Source organism: Thunnus albacares, chromosome 12 (genome assembly GCF_914725855.1).
Source record: "Thunnus albacares chromosome 12, fThuAlb1.1, whole genome shotgun sequence".
Taxonomy (NCBI): Eukaryota; Metazoa; Chordata; class Actinopteri; order Scombriformes; family Scombridae; genus Thunnus; species Thunnus albacares.
In genome coordinates, this window is record NC_058117.1 from 7,376,339 (window position 1) to 7,402,421 (window position 26,083).

Sequence of the window (26,083 nt, forward strand, 5' to 3'; positions counted from 1 at the left end):
GTCCGCGTTTTCCGACCCAGTTTCTAGCCTGCCAGTTTCCGAGCCCCAGTAACGCAGAGTGGTGCGGTCGGGGAACAAGAAACCTGGAGGTCCAGGAAGACTGGGGGAAGACCAGATGGAGGAGAGATATGATCAATAAGAGGGGTAAATTGAAGAGTCCAGCTGGGTTGTATGAAAGCAGGTAGGCCTAAATTAAGATGTTGCAGCATTAAAGGAGGTGAGTGGTGCCACCAGCTCAAAGTATTGAAAGAAAGATGGCAGAGAAAAAGATGAAGTGAACGTCTACTAAGTGAAAATCAAAGCACAGAAATACTTTTGAAATTACTTTATTTTGTAGGAAAAGCTTAAAAAATAAGTAAATAAGGACACAGACACAATGTCAAGGAGAAAACTAGATCATTATCATTATCATCATCATCACTAGTATCATTATCATTGTTGTGCAACTACTTATAACCCCTGACTAGTAATGTAGCACCATGGTTTTAAAAACTGTAAACAAGTACAATGACAAAAAGGAGTCATTTTCAGATCTTCAATTTATTTTCATTTGAGATGGATTCAAGATAAAAAAAAAATAAGACAATCAAGTTTCAAGAATACATAACCCCCTTCCCCATTCACTGTCCCCACATATAAAATTAAGGCCACTTTCAAAACTGTATGTCACTGTCCAGCAGGACTTTTTAATGACAATGTACAAAAACACATTCTTTACACGGAGGACAACAACAATAATAGTAATAGTCATAATAATAATGACAACATCATTTATAATAATAATAATCACCATTAAAGACATTGATATAAAAAAAAGGAAACGACACAGCTGTATTTATTGATTGACTCTGATGTGAGTGTATCATGCTTCAAAAGAACGTGGGCTAATGTTTTGTTTACCTTTTATGGTCCATACTGGCTCTGACGTGTTGCTTTACTGGAAGATTAAGAAACACAGTGACTCTGCCACTGTGGTTTTCAAATAATGTGTGCATCTGTGTGAGTTTATGTGAGTGTGTGCAAGATAACAAGAGGGGGGGGGGGGAGAACAAAGGATCAAACAACGCTGTTTGCTTACACGAAGGAACATGCTAGAATGGGCGTCGTGAAGATGCAGGTTTCGAAGCGGAAATTCACAAGGACACAAACACTGACCACTGACAAAAACTAAAAATAAGACATTGAAAAAGGCTAAAACAAACAGCAAAGAGCTGGCGTCAGTAACCACGAGGAGAGAGGCAGAGAGAGAAGGGAGAGAAAGTAAAAATGCAAGGACGGAGTGGTTGGGAGATAGAGCAAAAGGAATCTGGCAGTGGTAAGAATTTTTCTAAAAATGCATGTCTGGCGCTTTTCCTTCTGCTCTTTCCCCTTTTTTTTTTTTTTTTTTTTTTTTTTGAAAATCTCTTTCTGTCCTGCTCGATTATCTGTGTTCAACATTACCTTCCACTTTTTTTTTCTTTTTCTCTCCCTGTCTTTCTCTCCTCTCTTCCTCTCCTACTCCTCCGTCTACACCTTGTCCAGTAAAGATCGTTGGCAGTAGAGGAGTCGGCGTGGGGTACCGTACCGACGGAAAAATACCAAGGCTGCCAGGGTTGCAATCACACACACCAACAAGAAGAGCGGCACCACCACTGCCGCCGCTCCTGCGCTGCCACCTGCCCCTCCCTCCTCGTCAACTTCAATTATGATCACCTCTGTGTCCTCCTCCTTCTCCGTCTTTGTCTCCCTCTCCCTCTCTCTCTCCCTCTCCCTCTCCCTCTCCCTCTCTCTCTCTCTCTCCCTCTCCCTCTCTCTCTCTCTATCTCTAGTCCTGTCCTTATCCTCCCGCTCCTTGTCCTTCTCCTTCTCCTTGTCTTTGTCATGTCCGCCTCCACCTCTTCCTCCGTCTGTCTTGGGGTCTTCGTTGGGGCAGCCCATCCAGTCACGAAGGACTGATTTGGGGTATCCCGGCTCCACGCGCATCATCTGGTTGTTGAACTTCCAGTACTTGTTGGCTTTGTAGAAGTAGGTGTACGCTGAGGAGTGAAACAAGGAAATGTCAGAAATAAACATGAACGCATAAAATAATCACATTTTAACATGTTAGAATGTAATCCAATCAATGAATAAGCAAGAAAGTTCGCACACACTACCCTTACCTTGATCTTTGCTCATGAAGGCTGCCCTGATGTTGTCAGGCACTCCCTGCCACACACTCACGGATTTTGGATAGCCACTGTCAACACTTCGCATGTCTTCATTGAAGCGATAATACCTAAACAAAGAATGAGAGAGAAGGGTGAAGGGAGGTAGAGCTAACGTGAGTTCAACACAGAACTGTAGACCTGAGATATGGACTTGATTCTGACTTAAACCAGACTTGGACTCCTGTGAGACTTCAGTTACTTCAGACTTGACATGAGACCGGAGAGCAAACGCTTTCAAGTGTCAAGTTTTGACCTGGCAAAATCCCCCAGAAAAAGACTTTGCATAGCCACACACCTCGAGTATTAAATTATTAGGCCCATGCATTTGGAAGGACTTGGCCTCAGTTATACAAAAAACAGTTAACAGCACTTTGAAAGATAATATTCAAATGTAAAGTCATTGGTCGGCAGAGACTTGACAGACTTGTGCTCTGATTTGCTCTTTGCAGATGAAGATTTGTGACTGAACTTGGACTTGTCTCAAATTACTTGAGACTTGACTTAAAAAGACTTGTCCCAAAGGACTTGAGTGTTGTTATTCTGACTCGTTATTCTGACAGACTTGGGACTTGACTTGGACTAGTCTTGATTATTGAAGACTTGAAACTTGTTCTCATAAACTTAAGACTGATTTTTCCCCAGTTGTTTGAGACTTGATTTGGAACCGCCTTCAAGAACTTGAAATATGACTTGAGACTTGTTCTAGCAGACTTCAGACATGACATCAGATTTTTTCTGGTAGACTAGACACTTGGACTTGTCTCTAATGACTTGTCACTCGACTTGAAACTGACAAATGTGAGACTTGACTTAGACTTGCCCTAAAAGGACTTCAGACTTGTCTCAAAGGACTTTAAACGTGACTTGAAACTTGTTCTGACTTAAGACTTGACCTGAGACTTGCTCTAACAGTTTTGAGATTTGACTTAAGACTTGTTCCAACAGACTTGAGACTTGATTTGGACTTGACATTGAAAATTTGAGAGTTGTCTTGGACTTGCCTTAAAAGGCTTGAGACATAACTTGAGACTTGTTCTAACACTCTTGAGACTTGGATTTGACCCACAAAACATAAAAACCACTCTGCTTCAGCGTGCATGTTCCTGCTGAAGACTTGCACTTAGGCCATGTGTTTTCCCGAGTGTGTTTTTCTTCTCTTTTTTGTAATAAAAGCTTTTCTTGAAATGTCACTGACTTTTGTTTATGTGGGTGGCTGCCTACATTATGATAATCACTGACTGCCACGTTCTACCTTCCTCTTCATAACAATGACTACGGTGTAACTACGGGGGAAACACAGCAATCTTTCAAGTTCCCTAGAAGGTTTATTTTAATGTTTAAATGAGAAGCAGTTTCACAATTCAGGAAAGTGACTGAATCCAAGTGTGTCAACCTTATATGGTAATCATTAAAACATATCTTTTCGTGAGGGTGACAAATAAATCTTTCCCTGGAATCATCAGTTTATAAACTTCAGCAAAGTGTCATCATGACATTTAAAACACACAAAAACACACACAGACACAGAGGACATATGACTAACTTGTTTGCTCGGAAGAAGAATGTCTGTCCGGTGGGGGTGTAGTAGAGAGCAGCATCTATTCTGTCTTTGGGAAGCCCAGTTCCCATTTCCTGCAGATTCCTAGGGTAACCAGAATCCAGAATGGATTCACTGAACACCCAGTACCTGTCCCCTGTAGACATCCAGAGAAGTAGAGATCAAAAAGAGAGAATACATAGGGAACTGCAAAAAAAACAGCTGCTCGTCTGATGATGACTGCTATCCTTTTAAAATGGAAATTATGTAAATGTTTTTTTGTGAAAATACCAAAGCAAAACCTACCTTTAAAGAAAGCAAATTTCCCATCTTCCCTTTCAAAAGCGGCATTGATATGAGTGGGCATACCCCTCCAGAAGTGACCAATTGGCATGGGGTATCCATCCAACACATGGTTGTTACGCACTCGCCAGAACCATTTATCCTGAAAAGGAAAAACAAAAACAGATTACCAAAAGCTTCAGACAAACTCTTGTCAAAACTCCAGCAACGCCCACGATGTTTACCTTGAACACAAACATTTCTCCTCTGAGGATGGCAATGGTGTCGAAGTGTCCCTCACAGATGTTGGGGCCGAAGCGAGGCTTGTCTGGTGAATGGGTGGGCTGGGGGTTGTAAGGTGTATGAGGCTTGTCAGGAGGGGGCTGAGGGCCTGATCCAGACCCTATGGAAAGAAGGATAAGAAAATTCATTAGAAGATCTAATCCTAGCTCTAGTTTTTAACTTTGACACATCTTCCAGTACTGGTCCTGTTAGATTAAATTAAACTCAATGATCCAGTATGGAGGTTGTTGTATTAGCAGACAACAGAGAGAAACAAACAGCAATCGTGGCGCGAGCTACATTTTCGGCAAAATTCAGTAAAGTTTAATATTTTGCATTCACCCTCCAAGTCTACAGTGGGTAAATGATTTCTACTATTGCTCCAAACACTTGCTAGTAAAACATGCAACCAGGAAATTAGGATTTTTTGATTTGGATAATAACTGTGTCGAGAACACACCGTAAAGTTGCTGAATGCCTCTGCGGTCGTCGTCAGGGAGTTGAAAGTTCTCTGTGTCCATCCACTGGTAGAAGGGAGCCATGATGGCTGAAGGGTCATTGGAGTGCTCCATACCCAGAGCATGGCCCAGTTCATGCACCGCCACCAGGAATATATCATTACCTGAAACCATGTCAACACCAAAACATCATTTAATATGATTTTTTTTTTTTTACTGAACAGGCAGTTTTGAGAGATTATACTGAATATACACAATTGTTTTTTAGATAGATCTTTATGTAGACATAGAAAACAAGGAAGTCATTGTGACTTTGAGTCAGATTTTCAAGTGACTCAAAAGCACATGAATACTTGACCTGGCAGTGATTTAAAAATGTCATTTTCAGATCGTGTGAAGATGTGTTTGACTCAAAGAGCTGATTCTGCAAAACTATGTTTGCTGCAATCCAGAAATAAACACTTCTCCATTTCTGCAGTATCAACATACCCCGGGGCAATCACACCCTCAAACATACTGACACAAGACCGGACCTGTTGCTGCTATTTTGTTCACGACAACAAAATAAAGATTCCTGACTGCCAACACACAAAGAAACTTGTCATCAGGTTTAAATGAATTGCTAACTAAAGAAATCCCTTAGTTATCAAAATGTCAGTTCCAACATTCAACACAGCCTCACCCATCAGATTCCGGTTTCCAATCGTCCAGGGCTCAGCTGCATCAAAGTGGGTGTCTCCACCGATGCCATTCCCAGGGAAGTAGGCGTGTGCCAGGAAGCCTCCCTCACCATCGAACGGGCTGCTGTCGCCGTGGAAACCCTCGGCAAAGAAGATCATGATGTCGGCAAACTCCTCCACCTTGTCGCGTATGTGACTGTAGGGGATTTCCCGGAAACGGAGCGGGGTGACGCTCTCCCACACCTTGAAGGCCTTCCTGATGGCCTCGAAGGTCTCGAACTCGCCAACCTTTGGGGTGTAGTTCTGTATACTGAAGAGTGTGTAATTGTGTATGTGGGTGCACAGGGGTGGTGAGATAGGGAGAGACAAATTAGTTTGTGTGAGACAAGGAAGGTACTGGTTTTTATTTTCTTCTATTTACATCATCAAGTGCTGGTATTAATTACTATTTATCTAGGCCTATAAAACCAATGCAGTTGCTCAATAGTTACCTCATTAATTTGGGTTTTCAAACATCAGTACATTTAGTACAAAGGTAGAATTGGGCAAAAAAATCATAGGTAAAATAGCCTTAGGTACTGTTCTATCATGTCCCTGTAGATGCAGCATGTTCACTTGGAGCGTTGCTGACTTACGAGAAAGTGATTTCATTCTTGTTCCACTTCAAGCCCTGGATGGCGTATCGCTTCCTCCTCAGGTTGGTCTTCAGCTCGGCACCAAACTTATCTGGCACACCGCAACGCGGTCGCTTCATGGCCCTGTCAGACACAAGACATACTTAGCTCACAACAAGGGACAAACTAGTAGCGTCAATCTGTTTGAGCCTGGCTGCATTTTCACTATGTGTATATAAAACAGTTTGTAGCTTCCTCACTCCATGGTCTTTGAGTCAAAGGTGCCGGTGACAGTGAGGCCGTAGAATCTCTGCATGGCGGCGATGGCTGAGGGCACAGAGTGAGGTGAGCGGAGGGCGTGAGTCCGCATGTCCCCTGGGGGCAGGTAACCATACTGCTGCAACCATGACTACAGAGGAAAGAAAAACAGTAATCAACGATGTGACTCATGACAAATATTGCAAAATGATACCAAGGAAATTCCAGTTTCAGTATGGTGAAAGAAAAAGTTTAAATTAAAAACAGACACAGCACTCCATATCTACACTGATTGTTTGTTGTTCAACAAAATGAACCAAAGGAAAGGTACTATTTGGTCTGATTATCAGTTATGGGGACTAAAAGTCCAAGTATTAGGATATTTTTACACAACTGCAGCAAAAACACATTCCACATCGACAGAGAAAATAAGCTCTTAAATAATGTTTTTCTGTGTTTTGATATCTTGTAGCCAGCAGCAGCAACATTGTTTGAAGCACCTGGCATCTCTCCACTTAATGACTAAATACAAAAGCTATTCAACCATCAGCATTCGGCTCTCCAGTGAGCTAGTGGACTATGGTAATGAAACTAAGGTCAACATGAAACACTGTTGAGCTTGAGCCCAAATAACTTTACACAAAGACAGTTCAGGTTTTAACAAAAACCTTGCACAACAGAAACTCCACAAGGAAATTCCCTTCACAGAGTTAAAGATTAACAGCAGTTTCTACACTGAAGTTTCTACTGATGCTGTTTGTCTTTCAGTGCAGAGTTATAATTGAATCCATCCCTGCTGTTCAAGTTTGTACATGATGAAAACATTTGTTTGAAGCGTTTCGAGCATATGCTCCAATGGTCACTGAGTTCTTCAGCCCTCCAGATCTCTCGGCCTCAGCTAAGCTTGACCTTACTTTCCCCTGGAAACCCATTTCACTGCAGTGCTGGTTTGACATCTGGAGCGGTTCCAGTGGCTTTGCTCCGCACCTCTCCCACACTGCTTCTTCTAAACTCTTTCCCTCTCAAAGTAGAGCCGGGAAATAACACTGAGGGTATTGTGAGCACAGACTACTTTAATATACTGTTATACACAGTCACTTTTTGAGCTTTTCATGCATTTTTAGAACATGTTTTATGGTTTGGATATTCCGTGGCCTTGTCTGATAAAGGTTACATTGCACGCTAGGGCTTGATGTGACTTAAATTGATGTGATCTATTATTATAATTATTATTTGGTTTGGATGGTTTGGATTAAAAACCATAGGCACAGTGGGTGTATGTGCAGAGAAGGGGATTGAAAGTAGAGAGAGAGATAGGGAGTGTCCCAGGGTGAGTCTCAGGCCTTGGGCAACCTCAGCCAAAGTCTCCAGTCGAGTAGCAGCGTCAGTCAGTAATTTAACTGGGAATTTCTTCCTCATCGCATCCAAACCTCAAAGTCAAACTCTTCCCCCCACGTCCATGTCTCTGTCCTCGCTTCGTCACTCCACCCCTTCTCCTCTCTTCTCCCTCATCCCTCTCTTATGGAAAAGCCAGAGACTTGAGGATAAATACTTATGAACAACCACACCCAGAGCAGCTCAATTACTGCTCTTTAGCCTATCTGCTGCTGATAGTTGCTAGAAGGCAGAACATGCTTGACTGCTTTGTTTAACCATTTTCCCACTGAAAACGCACAGCACACAAAAATTTGCACATGGGCGTGTGCCGACATGCATTCTCTGACTCTGCACTCAGGTCTGTACGTTTATATTACACATGTATGGAAAGCCCTGATGCTCATCCAGCCTGGGTGAGTTTGGCCAGGAGTGAAAAGCAGAATGGCAGTTTGAAGGTCTAATCTCTCCCTCTCTGTCTGTCTTTTGGAGACACGGAGGTCTAAGTGTTTAGACTTCACCTCTGAATGAGCCCTTTCTGGTTCTGACTCACCCATGGAGCTCCAGTGGACACATATAAAGACTCACTGTTTGCCACTGTTGCAGCACATCCACATGAGCGGGAAAGAGAGGAGGAAAGATGGGGGTTAGTTGGATCTAAAGGCTGTAATTAAGACTCATAATGAGACTCGGGCAGTTTGTGGATCCACTAATAATTATTAGTGTACGTTTCGCCTCTCCTGCAGTCAACATAACTGCCAATAATAGTCAAACACAGCCCCCGGCATCACAAACTGGGATGTAATTCACAGTTAATATAAGGAAAAGAGTGTTTAAGGCCTAATTTGACTGTGCTTTAAACCTTATTCTTCTCTTTCACACATTCACTGTTTTTTTTTTCTTCAGCTCAGTCAAAGGGCTGCTGTTGAGTGACACTGAACACTTGTTTTAGCTTTAAGGCTCCCACAACTCTTACATGGGTCCCTAAGGTGACTTGACAAAGTCTTATTCACCGTCGCACTCCGCTATTTTTGACCACGCTAATGAGCTGAGTAACTGAAGCAGTAGCAGGAAGAGGAAATGGTCAGTATTTACAGTGGCAGGGGACATGACAGTCCAAGCTAACGCAGGCTTTTGATGTAGAATATATAAAACTTGCTGCATGGAAACATTTTTGGCTCCTTGTTTTTTAATGACACAAAGACGCAGAGCAAAGGTACTTTTAGTCTGGGATTTTGAGGTTTAAGGCACAGCTCGCCCACATGCAGTGATGTGAGTTTATTGTTTAATGGAAGATCTACAGGAATAAAGAAACGGTTGCTATGCATGTCAGGAGGCAGAGCGCTCGTTATGCATAGGATGAGAGGGAGAGGGAGGGATAGTGTTTCAGAAAAGAAAGAGAGTCAGTTGTTCCGTTTGGTGAGGGCCAGTGGAAAGAAACACTGGTCAACAGCGATGGGAGTCCAACTGAGGCATGCTGGGTATACAGCACGCACACGCACACACACACTGCTCCTAATTACACATCTACATCTGCACATCTGTCCAGAGAACTGCAGTTTTATGTCAGATGCCATAAACGTATGAAATTATTGCTCCCACTTCACTTATAGCTCGTTATTGGCTGTTAGCGTGTGACTGAGTGTGTGTGTGTGTGTGTGTGAGAGAGAGAGAGAGGGAATTTTGTTTTGAATTTGAGTTTTGAATTTGTGTTTAAGCGTTTTAAGTACAACACATTACAGCTTAACTTTTTTAAACCTTTTATTTGCCCGAGGCTATTGCTGATTTTTACTGTTGCAGGCATTTACAACCTCTCTGAATTCTCCATCCAGGAGCGTTTCAGCACACATGCAGAAATCTCTTTCACTGTGCATGTACGCGTACATGTGTGAGAGTGTAATCTCCAGCTGCTGTCTACTAAAACAACCATCCTCCAGCCAACAACAATAAGACCTGGTGACACAAGAAGAGTGGAAAAACGCTCATCGCTGCCAGTGTCTTTTGAGCAACAAATTAATCCTGAGCGAATCCTCCAATGCTGGCTTTTGTCTCTGATGAAAAAAAAAGTTTCCCCAAAGTCTGGCTCAATGCTCACTTCCTTTATGAACAGGAAATGAGGTAATGACTTTGCATATTACCATATTTCCTGTAACACCTCCTATCTTTCCTGAGGGACGCTGCCCTCAGGCCACCCACTGGTGATGATTAGGATGTGGCTTTGTCTAAAAACTGTGCACCCTTCCTTCCTTCTTTCTTCTTTCCTTTGTTCCTCTGAATCAGAGATTCCAAACCAGGGACACATGTACCCCAGGGGGTACTTCTATAGTTGCAGCAAGGGTACAGCATGTGGAAATGACCTAAAATTAATGAATAAACTAAATGGCATCCATCCTCTGCTAATCCAAGAGTTATAAGTACAAATGCTCAGTTTGTTGGTTTCAGTTTGCAAACTGACCTAAACATTGATAGTGTAATTGTTAGAATAAATTATTGTAACAATATCTGCTTTTAAATAGTTAAAAATGATAGTTAAACAACATTGAGTTTATAATCCATTCCTAAGAACATGTTTGGAACATAACAGGTGGTGTCAATGATGGAGTGCAGTTGTGAAAGTATGTCTGACAAAAACTGGTGTAATGTTACCAGTTTAACCAATTCAAGTCCTCTTAAGGCAACACTTCTCATTAGGAGCAGAAGGGAAGAGACATACAGTACATTCATACATCTGTGCATGACAACTATGACTTACATCCTGTCCTATTCAACTGGATAACAGCTTCATTTTCCAGCTGTCCTTTTCCCAGATTGCATCACTTCCATCACCATAATGCCTTCCTTTCTGATCTGTAACAGTCTTCTCACTGTACTCTATGACTCGCTTTCATCCTCTCATGTCATGTCAATTTATCCTCCTTTGTAGTGAATGACCTCAGCTTGTACCCATTTCTGCATTTCTTTCTATGTGCATAAGAAAAGATCTGTTTGCGTGTGTGTGTGTGCGTGTGTGTGTGTGTTTGAGTCTGGTGGTTGCTGACACACCAAGGTGTTTAAGCGGTGAAGCATAAACCAGCTGCCCACTTCCTGTCTCTGCCACAGACCACAGGAAATGACTTCTGCGTCCATACAACCTCCAAGTGTTTATCTCACCAACACAGACACACTGACCAACATGCGGCCACTCACTAAATTAGACTTATTGTTAATTAAAACACAAACATCCCACTCATAGCGGAACTGAACACTGATAGATAATGGGAACATCTGGTTTTGTGGAGGCAACATATGAGATCACAAACACTTCTTAATCAAGTAAATAAAGAAGAAGTGGTTGCAACACTTATTACAATGTCATAAAAAACAGAGGAGGTGAATCACTAAATGAATGCAAACTTGCTCAACCAACACACTGGTCAGGGCCGTCGCTGGGGCAAAAACTCAATAGCCTTTCCACTTAAAGGCCCAACCAGTACTTTTTGACCCTATAAATCTCAGGAATGCTGCTTATATAGCACTGAAAGTCCCACTTCCTCTGAGACAGACAGTTGGCATTTTCAATGCGGTTTGGTTGTTGAGTTATTAACTGTTCAATGGTCTTGATGTTGCTGTTCTTGGTGATGGAACACAATTTTAACTCAAAATGAAAGTGAGTCAAACTACTTTCAAACCAGTAAAGCAAATAACTTGGTAATAACTTGCAAAATCATGTTACAACATTACACTACATTAAACTTCACAGTTGAAAATCATTACGCTTTCAGATCATTTTCAGGCAAAAATCCTAACCTGTGTGACTACCTTTTTACTCTCTGGATGTGGTGATTATATATATATATGTATATGTATATGTATATGTATATATATATATATAATTATTATTATTATTATATTATCACTTTATAGTGATTGCATCACCCTTCAGATGCACTTCAGCGCATACATCAGTAAGTGAACGCATCACTGTTCTTACTACTGAGAACAGTAGTACTTCAGTACACTGGTTTAAACTGTTAATTCAGTTTAATAAAGTAGTATAGTAAGAGTAAAGTTAGGCCTATACAAGCACTGTTTATAAAATTAATTATTTGGAACAATCATCACTTCATGATTGTTTCTGTGGCTATCGCAGTCTTTCAGTAAGATTTTAACCAGGAAGTAATCGCAGCTGAGCTGATGACAGTGCTCTCAGTCACCACTGATATTTAACTAAAAGCTACTGATTTGTTCAGTCACAATGTGAGTTCACTTTGAAAATTCAGTGTTAAAACTTCATTTGTTCACCTCTAATATTTTTAGGTTTTTCCTTTTATGGTAGCTTCTGGTTAAGCCACTAGCTTAGCTAGGTATGTGCTCCCCTGAGTACATATGAAAAAATACAAACTCTAACATATGTAATTTATGATTGTAATTCTACAATTTAATTTTAGATATAATAAACATATAAAAATTGTATTAGTTGAAAATATAGTCCTACAGTGTTTACAATATTCCTGATGTAAACAACCCTTTAATAGCATCAAAATATAAATAACTCTGATTTAATTGTTTTCTTGTGCAATACAATTGTAAATTGATCACTGGTTCTAATCCTGGGTTTTAAATTTTAGTGGTGGGCCTGCTCCTTTGTTTATATTTGAATCACAAATGCTGCCTTACAGTTGGCAGTCTAATGTAGGTCAATGGAACTCACTTTCTTCCACTAGCACAGCTGGAATTATAATTCAGAGTCCATCCGCAGGATACAATGATTAGAGAGACGTTTGGCGCCACCGTGTATGATCTAACAAAGTCATTCAGGCTGCGCTGTTCTGCGTGAATACATACAAACGTTCACACAGAGACACACACACACACAGTATTTAATAATGATGCAATTCACACTGAAGGAAGCAGGTGTGAGGGGTATCCTAACAAAGTCACTTCCTGCAACATAAACAAAGAACTTCCTAAAACTGGCTGTAAGACTGGAAAACTGCTGATAATACAGAACAGATCCAACTGAACAAATCAGATCAGAACAGAAAAGAACAAAGTAGAACATAATATGACAGAACAGATCAGATCATAAAAATCTCTAAGCTAATTAAGCTCCTTAATCTACAACACTACTTAAGGCTGGTACTTCATCTTGGTGGGTTATTGGAAGTCTTTCATGTTAAGAGTTCAAACTGTGGTGAGTGTTTTTCCACAGCTGACTGTGGCTGAGATGCTGCAGAACCTCTCCGATTGTAAAACCCACCTCCCCCAGTCTGCTGAGCCATAACTCAGGACAGATGTCAACAATTACATCTCCCCATCCCTCTGAATATAACTGTACCCACAACTCTCAATCCCCCCTCCACTCCCACAAAAATTGCCTCCGCCTCTGCCCCAACCACAATACAAGCTCATGCATTTCTCCTCATTTGCTTTCTCTTGCTCTCCTTGCTTTTGCGCTCTCAGCATTTCTCAGTGTTTTGATGAGCGCTATCATCATTATGGGCTGCTTCCTCTTACCCAGGGTCAAAGCCCTTCCCATGTCTCTATGCCAACAACAGGCAACTGCTGAAATTATTATCCATCAGGATACACAGTTTTAAATAAGCTTTTATGGTTGTTGGTTTTGCATGAAACCAAACCAGTATATTATTATGTGCAGGACCATGAAAAACTTTCTATCAGATCCTTCATGCTCGCATCTAGAGATACTCACCCATAATTAAAACCTTTCTATATATCCTCAACTCTTATGTATTTACATATCCTGTAAGAATTCTTAATCCTGTCTGTTTTACATTATCATTCTTCAAAGGTTACACTGTAGGAAAATGTTTGGATTTATTCATCACCAGTGAGTTTGCCCCTTAAATGTAGCTTTATTCCTCAACTCTGGATTTATTTATCTGGCTTTATTCCTCAACTCTGGATCTTGATTTATTCCACAAATCTGGATTAATTTATTTTACTTTATTCCTCTCTTCTGGGTTTTAAAATCTGTCTTTATTCCTCTAATCTGGCTTTATTTATCTCGCTTTATTCCTCTATTCTGGATTTTTAAAATCTGGCATTATTCCTCTATTCTGGATTCATTTATCTGACTTTATTCCTTAACTCTGGATTCATTTATCTCACTTTATTCCTCTATTCTGGAGTTTTGGAGTTCTGGGGTCTTTATTTCCCTAATATGGATTTATTTACTCCTTAACTCTGGATTTATGTGTGCTTTATTTCTTTATTTTGGATTAATTTATCTGGCTTTATTTCATAACTCTGGATTTATGTATCGTGCTTTATTTCTTTGGATTCGTTTATCTGGCTTTATCACTCTTCTCTGTATTTTTTTCTCTAGCGTCCTCCTCTAGTCTAGATTAAGTCATCCGACAACCTTCAACACTTTTGGCTTAATTCTTCACCTCTGACTCAGTTACTCACCTCTGGATTGATTTGTCGCTCCGTCGCTCCTTGTGAACTCAGCGCCCACACCACCGCCAGGAGCAGCAGTCGGACAAGCGATTTCAGCCTTGGTGCCATCACTTGACTCTCCGAAAAAAAAAAAAAAACAATGAAAAACGCAGAGATCTCCCTGTAACAGTTCACGAAGTCTTCACTTTGCTATTTGTCAAAACATTATCTGTGGAAAAAAAACGTATCCCACGAAAATGAATTTCCGGGCGAGATCTACTTGGCGCAAAGCACAGAACGAGTTTCCAGATGATACGGAGCAGTGTGTCTCACAACTTGAGTAAGACTACTTAAAACATGAGAGGTGTTTGTTCAGTCTGTGCATTCTTTTCACGTTTTGGTGAATTTTTACCAAATTAGACGTTATTGGAAGCAGGAAGTCTGAAGGGGGGCTCTGAAGCTGGAGGCTGTGCGTATTTTAAGTCCAAATTCAAGATTACGTTTTGCTCCAGATGTTGCAGCCGACTTTGTTTTCATGAAGCAATCTTAACTCCTCGCTGTCTTTTCTTTCCTATCCTCCAATCGGCTTATTTTGATCCCTCTCCTTTCTTTTCCCCCTCTCTCCTCGCTGCAGACGTGGTAGTTTGATACTCCCCGGAGAACTTCGCTGGAAAGTAGAGGGTTGTAAACCTCCCCCTCCTAAATCAGCCCGCCCCTCCGACATGGAGGGCTGGAATCAACTTGGTGACCTTGGCATCAGAATTGGCACCGTTAGCTCTTACCCTCAGGCAGAGATTAAATGCCTTAATGCTCCCTAAAATGCATGAAGCTGCAGGGAACAGGATGCAAAAACTATAATGAGTCAACAAATTACGCAGCTGTTAGGCCTGAGAGAATATAGCGTACAGTGATGCCATGGCGGATTTTAGAAAAAAGAATACTGGGATGATATTTCGTCAGTACATTGGAGAATTAATTGTCTTTATGCCTTTAATGCAGTCATATATTTTATAGTTTAATGTGGGCTAATGATGATTGAAACGGACTCATCCCAATTCTTTGTGTTTTTATGCCTTTCCAAGCCTAAACTCAACAATAACTAAACATTGTTAAATGTTTTAGGTTTTAATCATCGAGCACTTATTACTAGTTTAATAGTCTGTTCTTAGATTTATGTATCATAAATTTAACAGATTAATACTCTTCTTTCACGCTGATTCTAAGTCATACCCAAATAGGCCTGAACATATGGTAAAAATGTTTAAAAGGGGGAATTGCGCCCTCTAATGTACATACTGCACATACATTTAAACAGTTATCTGTGTCAGTTATATACAGTTATATGTCAGTTGAGGTATACAACCTCCCTTGATACCTTCATGATTCTGGTTTGCCATGGATTATTTTGCTTGCATGAGTCTTTCTGCTTTCTTCAAGAGGAAAATCTTTGCACTTTGGCTTAGTAAAATATGGGTCCCAAATCATTACTGTAGACTGCCACATGCACACAGCAGCTGGCTCTGTCCCCTGCATTGTGTTCATTTGGCAGCACTTGTTTGTTACTTGTAATGGCAACCACAGATTTCACATCATATAAGTCGAAGGGTGGCTGCTGTGGTCCTGATGCGCATTAGCAGCTATATACACATGCACAGAGAAACAAATTTATACATTCGTACCTGAGCAGAGTGACTGTTTAATTTTGAAGGCTTGAGACACATGTTTCCCGTAACCTACAGCATGTGCTCCGCTGCTTTGTTGGCTATGGCTGAGAAAAGACAGCTGGCCTCCTCCACTCCCCTCAGCCTCTTGGTTGATGTGACACAAGAGAGGAGAGCTTTGATTGTCTTGGCAGGGAGCAGAGATCAGTGACATCTGTGTGAGAGGGATCATGGCATTTATGACCAGACACAAAAATGCCTGTATGCATTTATACACGCTATATTTATGGAAAGTAATATTAGTACATTTTGTTGTGCAAAATCCTCCCAAGCAAGAACAAGCAAGAATTTCTTTCCAAATGTGTTTTTAATATGGAGATACTGAAAGTACAGCTTACAACAAACAGACATAGACTTCTGATATATATAGTAACTTAAAGTATTAGTAACTTTAGTAACTGAAAGTGTGTTACAGATATTACTTTTGGACCAAACAACATTCATAATATTCACAAAGCTGAAGGTCAAAGGTCACATAAAGACCATGTCCTCACTGGGTTCACAAACACTGCAGCTGTGCTTCTGGTTTGACAGGACGATATAGTGAAAAGTAAATCACAATGACATGAGCGAGTAGTTTACCTGAACCACAAAATGGGAGACAAAAGACTTAATATTTCCCACAGAAACACATTCATATTGTTGGCCTTGTTTGCTATTGCAAAACAAAATTTCATCCTGCTTACCTCATTCATATCAGTTTCCTTTGTGACTGAAGGAACGAATTGTCTAGTTATAAAACAGACCTAAGTCGGGTAGCATGTGCAGATACATTTTCTTTTGGTTGTTTTGAGCCTCCTTTGGTGCCCACTGGGTTGGATTTGGTACATGGTACAACACAATGGTTTAGATCATGTTTAAATCATGACATACAATTATTTGAAACATTTTTTGTGTACTTTCTTGTTACTTGTTAGCTTATAATATCAAATTTGTTCAAATGTGGTAAACCTTACCTATCTGCGCCTGATAAGTTGGAAAAAAAAAGTTATTTGACCCAGGTCTGATATGAAACACTGACACAAAAGGGATACTATTTTTTTGTTAGAATTTGCATCAAACTATTAACAACTCCAGCCAGACAACGTAGTGTCACAGCAATTACTGGACTCACTTTGTTACTTGAATATTTTTACCGTTATTTGTACAATAGCTGTCTCTTTTTTTAACACAAGACCAAGCTGATTGACTCACAACTTTCACATACAAACATATTACTTTGACTATCAAACTGACAGGCTACTTGAAATGTGTTAAGGAAGCAGTACTACGCAAAAGTCCATACTTTCCATACACCAAAAGGTGAACATTGATTGAAAACACCAGAACATCATTCAGCCAATCATGCTGACTTGAGTTATGGCCCTTCACTAGACTCTTCCGCAGCCTCCTCTGGAACTCTTGGATCCACCTGAGATCGAACGGGCGATTTTGCCGACCGTGCCGATTCATTCTCTCCTTTGCTGCCAGAGGTTGGGTCATCAGTTGACTCGGTACTGGTGTTGAGGAAGGCTTGGTACTGGTTCCAGAAACCTGCTGAGCTCCTGGTGGCAGGAATGTTCAAGGAAGTCATAGATGTAGAAGAAGGAAGTTGGTCAGTGGAGGAACGACTACTCCGGGCTGGTGGACGCGTTGTTTTGGTCACTATACCATGGTGCTTCATGTGCCCCTGTGAATAAATAGAATTTTAAAAAATCATGTATAAGAATAATTTTGATCTCAGTTATAACAACTATCAATTACACAGCAAACATATCCAAACATTTGTATTATTTCAGAGTAGTACCATACATACTACTGACCAAAAGAATCCAGTGGCTGTGCATTTTAATTTGTTTAAACATAATCCCTCTACACTAAAATACATTGAGATTGAACATGTGAAAACCTCCAGAAGGAGAGGGGACATCAATAACATCACTCTTTGCTTTTTGAACCAGCACCTGTAGACATTTTATAAAAGTTAATGCTCTACACTCCATTTGTCCAAATTATTTTTACACCACATGAATGTCTTTTTCCTTACCTTCAGCCCACTGCGGCTAGCATACTCTTTTCCACATTCAGCACAGCAATAAGTTTTCTTCTCAGGGCGAGACATCGGAGATGGTAGAGTTGGGGCAAGGCTGATGGGAACATCTGGCACTTCACTTGAAGCAGATCCACTAATCTTCACTCCTTCCATTCGGTCTTCCCTTCCATATGAGCCAAAATTAAAGCTCTGACGTGTCTCCCTTACAAAAGTGGCAGCTCTATGTGATGCACCCCTTTCTTCAACACTGATAGTGTCTGCAGTCTCCAAAGTTGACGTCATTTTGGGATCTTCATCAGGCACAGTTGCTTGGTCTTGCTTTGGTGTTGCTGGTGGATGAGACTGATCTTTGTCTTCTTCCATGGGTTGTGGTGACTGAGGTCTGGGCGGGACTGAGTCTGATTCCAGGGTTGGTGTAGCAAGAGCATCAGGAACGTCTTGACTCAGGTTAGAGGAGGAAATAGTACTGGAACAGGTGTAAGCATGGGGGGCACCATGGGCAGGTGTGCTTTGTAAATTCTCCTGGTTTGATCTGGAAACAAGGAATGCATCAGAGCAGGTAGACACTTCATCCGCTCTGCAGTCCACGACCATAACATTAGGGGACACTGTGGATTTTGTAACAATGGAGGACATAGGTGAGATGGATTCAGGAAGAGGGACATCAACAGTGGTTTGTTGTTCAACTTGATTATCTTCGCCAACAGGGGAAGCTTGATCTGTCTGCTGGGGGGCTGGCAAGGGGGCACTTACACAAAGGACTGGGGGGTCCACACTGCCTGGTGGTGGGGTCTGTGTGGTGGGATTCATAAAGGGGTCAGGACTAAGGTCAGAGGGGGGGATGAGGTCTGGGCTGGAGGACCCACACTTGCTGGGATTTTTGGTGTACTCAACCGATGTCATACTGCTAGAGACAGGGACTGAGCCAACTGCCGGAGTTTGAAATTGTGAACTTGGGGCTGGGCTCTTAGAGTGGCCAGCTTGAGGAGATGTTTTATTAGAGGCAGTATTTGAGTCAGTGGACTGGGATTGAGATTGTGACAAGGGTTTGGCATTAGATTCATCTGGTATTTCATGTGCAGAATCCTCTGTGCCATCTGGGGGCAGCTGTCCACCAAGGTGCATACGGATGTGGTGCTGAAGCACTAGGGCATTGGTGAACTTCCGCTGACACAGTGGGCAAGAGTTTTGCACACGTGCATTCGGTGGTCGGGCATGATGGGTGGCCAGATGTGACCGTAGGCTGCCTTTGGTAGAGAAGGATCGTCCACATATCTTACATGGAAAAGGGCGTTCTCCAAGGTGCGTTGCTTGGTGCAGACGGAGTGCTCTGGGACAGCTCAGCACCCGTAGACACATCCCACACTGATTGGTTGTCAGGTTACCAGCTGGACCTGTGATGCTCAGTGATGGTAACATGCCCCCCGCCATGGCACTTGCTCCATTGGCACTCATGCCCAGAGCAGCAATCATCTCACGGGTGAAGTTTGAAACAGAAGTGGTGACAAGAGTCGAGGATGGTGGGGACGCCATGACATAGGTGGCAGAAGTGCTGGTGTTTGTGAAACGATTGTTGGCTGAACTTGCTGAAGAGGTAGCGGTACTGCTGGATAACACCTCCAGCATAGAGGTGGCAGTAGAGGAGGAAGTCCATGGAGAAGTTGAACAGGAAGGTGCCTTCTCTAGCTTCTCCACCAACCTCTGCAGCTTGGAAGTTTCAGACGTAGGAGTGGAGTTAGCCATGGAGGAAGGCAGGGAGCATGGAGTGCTAGTGGGTGGACCTGGGACTTTAGGAAAGGAAGAGAAAGGGAAAGAGAGCTGAGAATGGCTGGAAGAAGCAATTTGGTGGGAGCTTGGAGTAGAGGGTAGCGGAGTGCGTAGCAACCCCAAGGCTGGATGGTTGTAGAGGGATGAATGTACAGCAGTGGTAGCAGAAGAAGTGGAGACAGATGGGAAAAGGAGCTTAGGCAGGTGGGCTAGCTGGGAGTAGGCTGCAGGAGAAAGCATGGGGCCATGAGGGGGAGTATTCTCATCAAAATGCTGTTGCTTGGTTCCCTTGAATAACCCTGTGATGGTGGAGGACGAAGACAAGGAAGGGTTGGAGAGGAGAGAGGTGGCCAGAGAAGAGGTGGAAGCTGAAGAGGAGGAGGACGAGTGGGAAGAGCCAGAGGCAATAGAGGCTGCAGCAGCTACAGCTGCAGCCCTATTGAGCTGCAGCAGAGAGTGGGAAATCAAAGCCAGATCCACACTAGGAGGTAGAGGTAGGGTAGAAGGGGTGGATCCCCCAGAAGCCCCCAGAGACAGCCCAGCGCTGGTACCACTGACCTCCAAATTATCTCCATATGGTTCATCTTCAGGTCTGCTTTTTCGCTTCTTCTGAATCATATTCATGCCAGTTGTACTACAACCACTGCTCACGGTCTGTCCCATATCTGATCCCCCAGTGGCACCTAATGCTACCCCAAACAAAGATGGTGGCAGGAGTGAAAGTGAGAGCTCTGGGTTTTGCTCACGGTGGCGTAAGAAATGCACCTTGAGATTGCCTCGTGTGGTGAAACGGCTGAGGCACACTGGACACTGGTAGGGCCGCTCCCCTGTGTGTGAGCGTAGATGTATCTGCAGGGCAGAGTCACTGCTGAACATTTTTCCACAAAAGCGGCAGGCATGGTGGAGACGGACAGTATTGTTGGAGCTGGATGTAGAGGAAGAGTCTGCTCCTCCAGAGACAGATTGCAGAGCATGTTGGGTGTTTGGGACAACAGATACTGATGTTGGGAGGGATGAGTTTAGGAAGGACAGGCCATTGTGCCCACTCACTGAAGTGGTATTTGGAGATTTCTCATGAAGATAACGGTTGGGCAGAGCTAAAGACAGGGCTAGCGGGTAGGTGGAGGAAGCCATTGAGATGGCAGCAGAGGAAGAGGTGGCAGGAGTTGAGGATTGAGAACTAACCCTCAGATAACCATGAGCCCCTGCAGTCCCTCCCGTGCCTTCCATCTGAGGCTTGTGGGGCTGCAGGATTTGAGACAAAGAACTGCTTGGCTTTGAGGGTTTGTTTGCTGCCTGAGAGGGGAGCAGGGAGGAGAAACATGCCAGGAGAGGAGCTGCAGAGGTGGAAGGCTGAGATGCACTTGGCTGGGTTGTTGGGCTGGCAGCCCTTTTGCTGCCTTCCAGACAGAGCTGAGGAAGGGGAGGGAGGAGATACTGGGAGGGTGTGTCTATAGTATAAGATGCTCCACCCAGGCGTAGTACCTGTCTACAGATCTCTTCTGTTATCTGCATCTGGTGGATCTGCCTTTGCTGCAGCACTCGCAACTCCTCTAGGATCAGGGCAATGCTCAGTTGGGCCCTAGAGGGTGCAGCTGAGGCTGATGTCACTCCTGGGCTGGGGGTGGGAGTAACAGGACTTGGGGGACCCTCAGGCACACGACTGGGGCTTCCGGGATGGGGTGGAGGACATAGGGAGGCAGAGGATGAAGAGGAGGAAGAAGAAGTGGTGGTGGTGGCTGACAGCCCTAATTTGGGAGAGGCCATGTGTGCACTTCGGGAAGGGTGGATGAGGGCACTTGCAGAAGATGCAGGTTTACAATCAGAAAGTCGAAGGGCAGGTGGATTTTGAGTTTGGGAAGAGAGAGAAAGGTAAGGGAAGTCAGGGGAGAAGGAGAGTTGTGGGTCTTTTAGGGGCTGGTGGGAGGGCTGGCTTGGTGAGCAGGACAGCAGTGGACCCTCAGTGGGTAGAGAGGGGGTCTGCAAGCCCTTGAAAGATAAGCGGAGAGCGAGGGGCAGCTGGGAGCTTTGAGGAGAGGAAGATGGAGAGCACAAGGGAGAATCCGGGATAAATGGATAGGAGTTTGACTTCACTGCCAAGTGGTCATCTAGGGAAATTGAAAGAAGAAAATCTGAATGTAATTTTATTATCATAAATCACGACAAAAAAAGTCACGGTTTATGTTAAGGTCTACAATCTTTATTTATAAGATAGCTTAATTATAATCAACATTGTAGGACACATAGAAATAACTAACAAAAGTCAGTATTAAGATGTAGATGGTGTTATTAGGCGGCTACTTGATGTCTAGGAAATGATAGAGTTCAAGGATCTAAGAGGTGACTTTTAACATCTGGGTTTAATTTCAACCAGCTTATCATCCACCACTGCTTTCTTTTCCTCTTTGTCCTGTCTACCCTCATCAACTGCAGCCTCCCCACCACCGTGACCACACACACATACACACACACACATCATGCATGCAGACACACATGCTTCCACACACACATACGCAGAGATTCCACTGGTCTGCAAGAATACACTGCTCACCCGTAGAGGAGCCTACCTTGTTTCCAGGGCAACACGCACAAGACAATGGAGTTAACCCCCCCCCCCCAATAAAAAAGAAGCCACAGTCACACACCAAGACACTCTTCCATCCCTGCTTCTTTCTTTTTCTTTCTTCCTTCATTCAATCTTTCTTTTATCTCCTTAAGAGCCCTTCCCCCAGTAACCCAATGGGGTGCTAGGGGTCAGGTCCTGGTTGGGTACTGGACACTGTACTGGGTGCCTGATTGGCTAGCAGACTTGACCTTAAACACTGGGGTCGCATTCCTGATACGGTTTAGGGGCAGGCAGAGGAAGAGAGGTGGCGTGCAAAGAAAACAAACAGCCCGGCAGACAGACATGATGACTCACAGACTATCAACAAGCTAACGTAGGGCAGAAAAGTATCGAGGGACAGAGGTGAAAATGCACACACATAGCATATCTGTCAACACACAGGCACAAAAAAGGCTAACACTTTGTATGCAAAGGGTTGCTCATGCACACGTAGACACATACAGTACTTATTTCTGTTTGCTTGAAAGCTACAATTTTGTGACACAATGTGGCCCCTATTCCTGTAACTGGAGTGGACGGACAGACACAAATAGACACACAAGCATGCATGCACACACACACACACACACACACACACACACACATACACACACACACACACACACACACACACACACTGTCAAATACACACACACACACACACACACACACTTCTTCATGGGTATGTTCATGCTCCAGTGCCCAGCAACAAAGCTCAAAGGGGACAATGAGGTCTAATGCTATTGCAGTTACAACACCTTATACAGTGCCTCGCAAAGTTTCCTTTTCCTTGACTTTCTCATGGTTAATCTTTACCAAATCCGTATCTTGGCTTTATAACACATTTCCAAATTCACCTTACATTCTTTTTTTCACAGATATTTCTCTGTGGATTTCTGTCCCTCTATTCTGGGTGGTCTGTGTCTTTGAACCTTAGAGTGAGGGGGAGTGAAGACACTTTGATTTTACAGGGCAGAGAAAGCAACTAATCACTGCAACCACAATGAAGGCCAATCATTTTAACATGCCCTCTTTCTCTTGAAGTGAAAATATAAATATGCAACAAAACAAATTTTAAATTCAAATTAAACTGATTGAACTGTTGACCAATTCTGGCAAAAAACATTTACAAATATTTTTTTTGATTAAATGATTACCTCCTAATCAACAAAATTAAAAACAAGCCACAAGCCTATAATAGCCTATAATAATATTTCAGTTCAAATCCCAAACTGCTATTTTCCATATGCGGTTGGACAATTCATGCTAGATCAAAATTTACAATACAGTACAAAATGTATAATGATACAGTATGAGATATATCATCAAATCAGATATATCAGGCTACTATTCATTCATCCTCTGCATGTTGAAGAAAAGTGACTTCATTAGTGACTTTTAAAAGTCCCATCCAATCTTAATCGCATGATACTAAACAACCATTAATCTTTGGACATGTAGTCTATTTCTCACCATGCTCAAGTATCCGACAGGCACCGAGGGTCAAGCTCATAAGCTGCTGGGGTCGTTTCTGTTTCCGACGGGACATGCTTCTGCAGGACGGGACCGACGCAGGGGCGCACTGACCAACACACAACTTTTATTCTGTCTCCCTGCACACTGAAAAAAGTAAGTGTCTAAATAACTCAAATTGAAAAAAATGAAGAAAAACTAAAGTAGCCTATAATTTCCAAAAATATTACATTGGGTGCTCCGGGTCGATTAGTCATAATTAAGCGGATCCACGTTGGTGGCATTGTGGTGCAGAAAAAGAAAAACAGCACTAAAGTGCCAAAGAGGCATGTGTGACAGTTTCTCTCAACAAGTCTCCCTTTTCTCAAAAACTCACCGTTGGTCCTCCTTCTCTTCACACACACACACACACACACACACACACACACACACACACACACACACACACACACACACACACACACACAGCTCACTTGTTCATCCACTACTTTGCATTCAAATGGCGAGTGAACACCCCTTCTTTTGAGCCAAGAGTCCACTGCCTCTCTTTAGTAAACCCTCATACATTGACGCTCAAGTTCATCACATAATGGCCCTTGTTGCTTATGCTTGCGATTAGTGATATGAAAAACTCAGGATGGCAGTCCTTTGGTAAGCCTTTACCTTATATATCTGCCTGTACGTAATAGGAGGAAACAGTGCGTGCAGGTGGGCGCATCAGCCAACCCTTCTCGGTTAAATGAATTCTGGTTAATTTCACATTTCACCAAAGCCTATAGTATGTCACAGGCCACATGGTCGCACATGAACACTACTCAAGGTGTGTATTTGCTATGTGGGATTGCATGATGCTCTCGCCGCCTCAACACACGCAGGCTCCTGTGTGAGCTCAGTCAACAACGCGGCTGAAATGAGGAGGAATTTGCAACAATGGCGTTGAGGGAGCACAGCTGAGTGAACATCACCCTCTCAGAGCCTCTCCAACACATAAGGCCACTGACTGGAGGCACAATGCTCCCTTTTCACCCTCATCCCGACTGCTTACCACGTGGAGAGAGGTAGGCTAGTGAAAGAAAGACACAGCCGGAGTGAGAAAGGAAATCATTTTTCACCCCGGGCCCTGTGACACCCCCCCAACACCCCTTCACCTCCCCCCTGTCTCTCTGAGGCTTGGATAGAATAATAAAATGCATCCGAGATTTGATGTAAAGTGTGAATGTTATAGTGCAGTCATCCAATCAGTTAATGACGTGAGTCTGAATTATTTAAAACATCTTCTTTTGTCGGACAGTAGAAGTCTTATTCATTCAACACTCTAATGCACAGTTTAACACCGGACTTATGTCCTTTCTATAGAGGGCCTGTGGACACTTTTGTCTATGCAAACCAAGCAGTGATTTCCGAACAATAACAATGATCGATAAAAAAAATCATTAGGCTATAAATGTATGCGTCACTGCGTAATCGATAATGTTTTGTCAGAGAAAAAGAAGTGTTAACTGTAATAGTTATCAAACAGTCAAAACAGAGAAAATCGTTGCTTTTTTTAAACCAGAAGTCTATTGTGCCAACAACGCATTCGTGTTTTTTCGTGCCATCTTGCCAACATGATCGCGTTATCGACGGTCGGACGTTTCTCAGAAATGTTTGGAAACAAGCGCAAAATAGATGCGCGTCCCCGCTACTGTACGGCGACCTGTTGCACGCCACGCGCGCTCCCACATCATAACAAGTTATGATTCATAAAATATTATGACTTCTCCAAAAAATACAGTCCCGGATGTGCATTTCCCCCACAGGCCGCTCGTCGCCGACACAACCCCTTTAATAATAACACAAAAACAACTTACCATGTTTGAAACGATGATTTTTGGCAGCGATATTGTGTAATGACAAGGGGGGAAAAAGCACCGGAGCTTATGTTGGGTAAGATCGGCTCCGTCTCTCAGCCGGGACACTGGCGCAGCATTTCCCTATTCACTCCCAGGGATGCGCAGTCGGACAGCCGCATTTTTTTCAATTATTTATCTCCGCCGCAAATCGCGTTTTTTCTATCTTATGACAAAAGGGTTATTATGCCTGAATGTATTTACTCATAGTCCACTGGCAGTAGGAAAAGCAGGGGCGGTGCAGACAGCTGTAGTACTCGCTACAGGGGGAGGATTATTTTTCTTGGCCGTGCGTGCTCTTCCTCCTCTCTTTGTATTTGTCGGGGCCTGCTCCTGTCCGGCCTGTCTGCGCTCTCTGCGGTACTGTCTGTCTGTCTGTCTGGTTAGCTGGCTAGCTGTCTGTCTCCCTGTCTCTTATAATTAATGGCCCTCGCAGCCAGACGGTCCTCTGGGAAACAGGTTACCTCCACATTGGCTCTCAGTGTGCTGCTCACATAGGAGCGCAGGCCCGGTCACACACACTGAGTGATGGTGATATAAGATT

The 26,083-nt window shown here is 43.0% G+C and overlaps 2 protein-coding genes across 3 annotated transcripts; both read right to left on the reverse strand.

The window, feature by feature from the left end:
• Positions 1–1,360: 1,360 nt before the first annotated feature.
• On the reverse strand, positions 1,361–14,766 carry mmp14b (matrix metallopeptidase 14b (membrane-inserted)). The gene is made up of 10 exons (XM_044368725.1): positions 14,083–14,766; positions 6,300–6,448; positions 6,061–6,183; positions 5,428–5,735; positions 4,748–4,909; positions 4,251–4,408; positions 4,030–4,168; positions 3,730–3,880; positions 2,139–2,254; positions 1,361–2,015 (listed from the first exon to the last, which is right to left on the reverse strand). Exons 1-10 carry the CDS (start codon positions 14,179–14,181, stop codon positions 1,507–1,509), a joined length of 1,914 nt encoding a protein of 637 aa, XP_044224660.1. The 5' UTR covers positions 14,182–14,766; the 3' UTR covers positions 1,361–1,506.
• A 1,071-nt stretch (positions 14,767–15,837) lies between these two features.
• sall2 (spalt-like transcription factor 2) lies at positions 15,838–26,083 on the reverse strand. Of its 2 annotated transcripts, none has more exons than XM_044369265.1 (3): positions 23,651–23,886; positions 17,800–21,680; positions 15,838–17,442 (listed from the first exon to the last, which is right to left on the reverse strand). In XM_044369265.1, exons 1-3 carry the CDS (start codon positions 23,724–23,726, stop codon positions 17,131–17,133), a joined length of 4,269 nt encoding a protein of 1,422 aa, XP_044225200.1. In that variant the 5' UTR covers positions 23,727–23,886; the 3' UTR covers positions 15,838–17,130. The 2 variants fall into 2 exon arrangements, with proteins under 2 accessions (XP_044225200.1, XP_044225201.1); XM_044369266.1 differs by lacking the exon at positions 23,651–23,886 and adding an exon at positions 25,501–26,083 and having other exon boundaries at positions 15,839–17,442.

What these genes read in the sequence shown, in the direction of transcription:
- mmp14b (XM_044368725.1), bottom strand. Translation starts at nt 14,181, where the DNA reads ATGGCACCAAGGCTGAAATCGCTTGTCCGACTGCTGCTCCTGGCGGTG. An exon ending in TGGAAACCGGAATCTGATGG is followed by an intron (nt 4,910 to 5,427) that starts GTGAGGCTGTGT and finishes ACATGGTTTCAG; the next exon opens with GTAATGATATATTCCTGGTG. An exon ending in GAGAAATGTTTGTGTTCAAG is followed by an intron (nt 4,169 to 4,250) that starts GTAAACATCGTG and finishes TTTCCTTTTCAG; the next exon opens with GATAAATGGTTCTGGCGAGT.
- sall2 (XM_044369265.1), bottom strand. Translation starts at nt 23,726, where the DNA reads ATGTCCCGTCGGAAACAGAAACGACCCCAGCAGCTTATGAGCTTGACC. An exon ending in CTGTCGGATACTTGAGCATG is followed by an intron (nt 21,681 to 23,650) that starts GTGAGAAATAGA and finishes CAATTTCCCTAG; the next exon opens with ATGACCACTTGGCAGTGAAG. An exon ending in CTAGCCGCAGTGGGCTGAAG is followed by an intron (nt 17,443 to 17,799) that starts GTAAGGAAAAAG and finishes ATTTATTCACAG; the next exon opens with GGGCACATGAAGCACCATGG.